This window comes from Lethenteron reissneri, unplaced genomic scaffold (genome assembly GCF_015708825.2).
Source record: "Lethenteron reissneri isolate LAM-NWPU_2019-01 unplaced genomic scaffold, ASM1570882v1 scaffold_1640, whole genome shotgun sequence".
Taxonomy (NCBI): Eukaryota; Metazoa; Chordata; class Hyperoartia; order Petromyzontiformes; family Petromyzontidae; genus Lethenteron; species Lethenteron reissneri.
In genome coordinates, this window is record NW_026891378.1 from 1364910 (window position 1) to 1371605 (window position 6696).

At 48.4% G+C, this 6696-nt stretch overlaps 1 protein-coding gene across 1 annotated transcript; it reads left to right on the forward strand.

Annotated features, from left to right (window-relative positions):
• The first annotated feature begins 290 nt into the window (after positions 1–290).
• Positions 291–5888, forward strand: LOC133339105 (CD59 glycoprotein-like). Its single transcript, XM_061547225.1, has 3 exons — positions 291–345; positions 2138–2266; positions 5166–5888. The coding sequence occupies exons 1-3, from the start codon at positions 291–293 to the stop codon at positions 5378–5380; spliced, it is 399 nt and encodes a 132-aa protein (XP_061403209.1). The 3' UTR covers positions 5381–5888.
• The last annotated feature ends 808 nt before the right edge of the window (positions 5889–6696 follow it).

The following is a 6696-nucleotide window of genomic DNA, read 5'->3' on the forward strand; positions in this document are numbered from 1 at the left end:
GAGGGGGCTGATATTGAGCAACCAGCTCCGATAAGTATATTTTGTATACCACCTCCAACTGGTTATCGGTGATATGCAAACATGTTTGTAGGAGTGTCTACCCCGATCCCAGTTCACAACGGAGACTCAGTCACTGCTCCAGAAATATCTATCTCTGTCTCTCTCTGTCTCTCTCTCTCTCTGACTCTTGTCTCTGACTCTTGTCTCTGACTCTTGTCTCTGTCTCTCTCAACTCGCCGACTTTCCATCCCAAACGCGCCACATCAACGCCCGGCTCCACGATTCTAACCATGACTTGCTACCTGCCGGGTCTGCTCCTCGTGGCGTTGATGTTCGTGAGCGGAGGTGAGACAACTTCTGCGTAAAGAGTTGTTTGTTTTTTTTAAATCCTTTATATTAAGTTCACTTGCTTGCTTGCGCGCTTACGACTGTGCAAATATTTCGGTCGTTTTTTAACCCACTTCCCGTGATCCAATCGAGCTGACATTTTGCACACAGACTCGTTGTGCGAGACAATTAATTTTCCTGAAATTTTTTTTCAAAACTTTTACACTTTTTATGCAAATTTTTTTATATTTAATTACCAATTGCTTAATGGTGGCGGGCAATCATCTGACCCATAGGTGGCAGCCATCTCAAGCCGGAAGACGAGAGGACTCTAGCCGCCACGCATGTAAAGGATTTAGAGTGAATAACTTTGTTTTTACGGGTTAATTTTTATTCTTCCTCTTCTTGGTAAAGTCATGTAGAATGGAAATAATAAAATAATAAAATAAAACATTATAAAATAATTATCACGCACGCAACAACACCAAAGCAACGCCGATACTGCGATATATAGAGATGTTAACTACCTCGCCTGGTATACAGGAGGTCGTGGGTTCGATTCTGGACTCTGACGATGCCTGCTGTTGTATATTTGGATTCTGCGTGTCTCTCACCCTGTGGAGATGTTAACTACCTCGCCTGGTACACAGGAGGTCGTGGGTTCGATTATTTAATATCTGTGTGACCGCGTAGTTCGTGAAGCCTTCAATAGCTGTACCGGGGGAATCTCCATTTGGTACAGATATAATGGGAGGCTGATCGACGCCCGGGTGCGATCAAGGGATGGCTCCCTATTGGTCAACCACGTTATGTATGCCGATGATTTGGTAATAGCTGCTCATTCAGAAGAGGAGTTAGAGACGCTGCTGCTGAGACTGGAGCGTGCCACTAAGAGGTGGGGCCTTACCATCAGCCCCACCAAAACCAAGCACCTGCCTGGGTTGTTGTATATTTGGATTCTGCGTGTCTCTCTCCCTGTGGAGATATTAACTACCTCGCCTGGTATACAGGAGGTCGTGGGTTCGATCCCGGACCCTGACGATGCCTGCTGGTGTACATGACCGGACTTGTCATTGTATCAGACGTAGAAAGCACCAAATAAATATCCACAACCAGTTACAACAACATCGTAAATCTAACGCGTATAATTGACATCAATGTTACCGCAGTATTTGCAATAGCGGCACAGCTATTCGACGTTTTACATGTTTTGGGGTGTTTAGTTTGCCATGATGATGGTGATCGTCTGCTATGATGATGATGATGATCGTCTGCTGTGATGATGATTTGCCTTGATGATGATGGTGATCGTCTGCTATGATGATGATGGTGATGATCGTCTGCCGTGATGATGATGATCGTCTGCCGTGATGATGATGATGATCGTCTGCTGTGATGATGATGATTTGCCTTGATGATGACGGTGATCGTCTGCTATGATGATGATGGTGATGATCGTCTGCCGTGATGATGATGATGATGATCGTCTGCCGTGATGATGATGATCGTCTGCTGTGATGATGATTTGCCTTGATGATGATGGTGATCGTCTGCCGTGATGATGATGATGATGATCGTCTTCCGTGATGATGATGATCGTCTGCTGTGATGATGATGATGATTTGCCTTAATGATGGTGATGATCGTCTGCCGTGATGATGATGATGATCGTCTGCTGTGATGATGATGATTTGCCTTGATGATGACGGTGAGCGTCTGGTGTGATGATAATGATGGTGATGATCGTCTGCCGTGATGACGATGATGATGATCGGTGTTATTCTTCTGTCTTGATTTTGTGGATGTACAGGGCACAGCCTCAAATGCTACTCGTGCAGCCCGACCATCAACAATACTGCGTGCAACGCGGGCGGCCTCGTCACGTGTTCCGACGTTTCGCTGGATACCTGCGCGACAATTCTAGTATACAAGGGCTCCTGTAAGTGCGTCGCTTATTCTCGCAAAGCTCGGGATGGGGGTGGGCCCCTTGCGTTCAGCAGTGACTCCCAGGCTCATGATGCACTCGCAAGACGCGCGTCTGTACTCACTTTGTTCTGAGTCTATGGGTCTCTGTGTGGTGATGAGTCTATGGGTGTCTGTGTGTGATGAGTCTATGGGTGTCTGTGTGATGAGTCTGTAGGTGTCTGTGTGATGATGAGTCTATGGGTGTCTGTGTGATGATGAGTCTATGGGTGTCTGTGTGATGATGAGTCTATGGGTGTCTGTGTGATGAGTATATGGGTGTCTGTGTGTGATGAGTCTATGGGTGTCTGTGTGATGAGTCTGTAGGTGTCTGTGTGATGATGAGTCTATGGGTCTATGTGTGTGATGGGTTAATGGGGTATCTGTGTGGTGATGAGTCTAAGGGTCTCTGTGTGGTGAGAATATGGGTCTTTCTGCGGTGATGAGTCTATGGGGTCTCTGTGTGTTGAGTCAATGGGTCTCTGTGTGATGAGTCTGTGGGTGTCTGTGTCGTGATGAGTCTATGGGTCTATGTGTGTGATGCTTCTGTGGGTCTATGTGTGTGTGTGTGATGATTCTAGGGGCCTCTGTTTGTGATGAGTCTATGGGTCTCTGTGTGGTGAGTCTGTGGGTCTCTGTGTGGTGAGCTTATTGGTCTCTGTGTAGTGCGTCTATGGGTCTATGTGTTGAGTCAATGGGTCTCTGTGTGGTGAGTCTATGGGTCTCTGTGTGGTGAGTCTATGGGTCTCTGTGTGATGAGTCAATGGGTCTCTGTGTGATGAGTCTATCGGGTCTTTGTGTGTTGAGTCAATGAGTTTCTGATTGGTGAGTCTATGGGTCTCTGTGTGGTGATTATATGGGTCTCTGTGTAGTGCGTCTATCGGGTCTTTGTGTGTTGAGTCAATGAGTCTCTGACTGGTGAGTCTATGGGCCTCTGTGTGTGATGAGACGTTGGGTTTCTGTTTGTAAAGAGTCTATAAGGGTATCTGTGTGCGGAGTCTATGGGTCTTTGTGTGTGATGAGTGTATGGGTCTTTCTGCGGTGATGAATCTATGGGGTCTCTGTGTGTTGAGTCAATGGGTTTCTGTGTGGTGATTCTGTGAGTTCTCTATATGGTGAGCCTATGGGTCTATGTGTGTGATGCTTCTATGGGTCTATGTGTGTGAGTCTATGGGTCTCTGTATGTGAAGAGTCTTGGGGTCTCTGTGTCTGATGAGTCTATGGTTTATTTACGTGATGAGTTTATAGGTTTCTGCATCCCAATTGGTGTCTCTTCTCCAATGTGTTGAAATTTCTCTGGGGTCCTCCGGTTTTCCCCCTCCACATTTTTGAATTGACGTCACGGCGTTCGGAGTATTCTGCTGCTGCTTTACATTTTCACGCGATGATGATGTTGATGATATCAGCCACCGTTTGTGGTAGGGGCTTTTTGACTGGCTGTCGAACAAAGGTGGCCACTGCATCATCGCACGGAGCTTTCGGATGCGCTGCGAGAGATTTACACTTTTAAAACATCATCTCAATTGACATCCTCGTTTCTTAAAACTGCTTTTTGTGTTTTAGTTTGTTTTCCTTCCCCGCGAACCTGCAATTAGCGCGGTGGGCTATGTATGGTGCGAAAGAAGTTCAACAAACATACACAAACATATACAGAGACCCACACACACCCATGGAGATCTACAGAGACCCACAGATTACCACGGATGGCTACATACGGCACGAAAGAAGTTCAACATACACACACATACATATGTAACGGGTTCCGGAGACACTTGTAGAGGTAACTTCTTTATTACAATCCAACACCACTCCAACAGTCCAACACTCCAACAGTCCAACACTCCAACAGTCCAACACTCCAACAGTCCTGATACTCTGTTACAGCCTAGGTACACACCCTAGGTACACAGCCTAGATACTCTACTCTGGCTACGCTCTGGAACTCGCCCTCACAAGGTCGTAGAGCCGGAAGTTCCAGAGTCCCACCACTCGCTCTCACAGCGTCCCAGGGTCCTCACATGGCTGGTCTTGGGTCTTGGGTCTTGAGCTACAACTGGCCCCGATCGTCCAGGGAGCTGCCCTTTTATGCCTAGTCCCCAACGAGGGGTGGGGCCGTGTGCGCCCCCAGATATCCCACAGAGCACACACAGCCCCCCCCCCCCCCCCCGTTGGTGGCGCCAAGGGGCTTAAGCGTCTGGGCCGCCTGGGAACCCAGAGCCCCCCAGCAGCCCCTCCCCTCCCATGTCACTACACATACACAGAATCCCACAAACACCCATAACAGACCTATAGACACCCACAGATTAGCACGGTTGGCTATGTATGGTGCGAAAGAAGTTCAACATACACACACATACATACACAGAGTCCCACAAACACCCATACCAGACCTAAAGACACCATTGGAACCTCATTTGCCAATAAAAAATATGATAATTGTTTTTTTACCCTTCTAACTGGCACCAAAACTGACACCTTTTTTACAAGGAGTCATGTTTGCATAGACCATAATACCTGCAGCCATAATGCAAACAAAAGACATAACTCTGATAACATATGCACTGTCCTTGAAGTTGATTGGTCCACACCCGAGACAGCTTTCCTTAGAGGCTCGTCTCACATGGTGTTGGACCAGATGACCCCATTAAGACTGCACGTATTGTGGTCTATGCAAACACGACTCCTTGTAAGAAAAAAGGTGTCAGTTTTGTTGCCAGATAGAAGGGTAAAAAAAACAATTATCAGACCTAAAGACACCCACAGATTAGCACGGTTGGCTACGTACGGCACGAAAAAAGTTCACCACATACGATGAGCTCACTTAATTATATACTTTTTACTTGCAATGAGACCCGCGTGCTTTCTCTTCCACCCAGCCTACGTCCTCCTCAAGAGTTGCCTCGCCAAGGCCTATTGCGACACCATCACAGTATTCGACTTCAGCTACAAAGGAGCCACGCTGACCACCACGTGCTGCCAGAGTGACGGTTGCAACGTCAACGCCGCCCCTCGACCGCTGGGCGCAGCTCACGTGACCCTGGCCCTGATGGGCGTGGCCTCCAGCGTCGTGGTCAGCAGGGCTCTGGTGTAGCTCGTGACGTCACAGCCGCACCCCTCCCCCTCCTCCCACGTGACTGGGTTCTGTCCAATCGCTTTTGCCCTTCCACTCGGTTGTCTCTCGACGCTTTTACCGGTGGAGTTGTGCAACGTTTACATCGTCTAGAATCTAGATTGTTGCGTTACGCTGCTAAAGGAGTTCAACGTGCGTATGTACATACATAGAGACAAGTAGACTCGTCACACAGAGACCCATAGACTCATCACGCAGATACCCATAGACTCATCATGCAGAGACCCATAGACTCATCACATAGATACCGATAGACTCATCACACAGAGACCCATGGACTCGTCACACAGAGACCCATAGACTCACCACATAGAGACGCACAGACTCACCACACAGAGACCCATAGAGACCTACAGAGACTCATAGAGACCTACAGAGACCCATAGACTCACCACACAGAGACCCATAGACTCATCACACAGAGACCCATGGACTCGTCACACAGAGACCCATAGACTCACTACACAGACATATACTCATCACACAGACACCCATAGACTAAACACACATAGACCACATAGACTCATCACACAGAGACCCATAGACTCATCACAAAGAGACCCATAGACTCACCACACAAATAGACATATACTCACGGCATAGAGACCCATAGACTTGTCACACAGAGACCCATAGACTCGTCACGCCGAGACCCATAGACTCACCACACAGATACCCAAGTGGTTAATGATATACCATCGTTTATACTGGTAGGAACCTCCTAGTTACACCAGCCCACAGGGGATTATTGTGTCCGTCGTGCAGGAGGGGCTGGGTGGGAAGGGTGGGGCTGGGTGGGGAGGGAAGGGTGGGGAGGAGCTGGGTGGGGAGGGTGGGGAGGGGCTGTGTGGGGAGGGTGGGGCTGGGTGGGGGGTGGGAGGGGTGGGGCTGGGTGGGGAGGGGCTGGTCACCCCGTGATGCCCTTATAAAACTCAACGTTTAACCTACTCACGCCGGCTTGTGCCCGCCCTCACAGTCGGCCATATTTGCGGAATACACCACGCCGCCGTTGACCCTGCAGGCCATTGACCGAGCAACCCAACGTGTTCCTACCAGCTCCCTCCGCAGGAATGTGTTAGAGAGGCAGACAGTGGATCCTGTATGGCAGAAGGGAATGGAAAGGTCCTAGATTTGAAGCTTTCGTGACTGCAAGGATTCATATTCTTAGGTTTTTTTCGGTAAAGTCACGTAGGTAAAAACATTAAAATTAATAAAAGTAAAATAAAATAAAAATCACGACGTTTCGGAGGCAACACAAGCTTCCGTCTTCAGGTGGA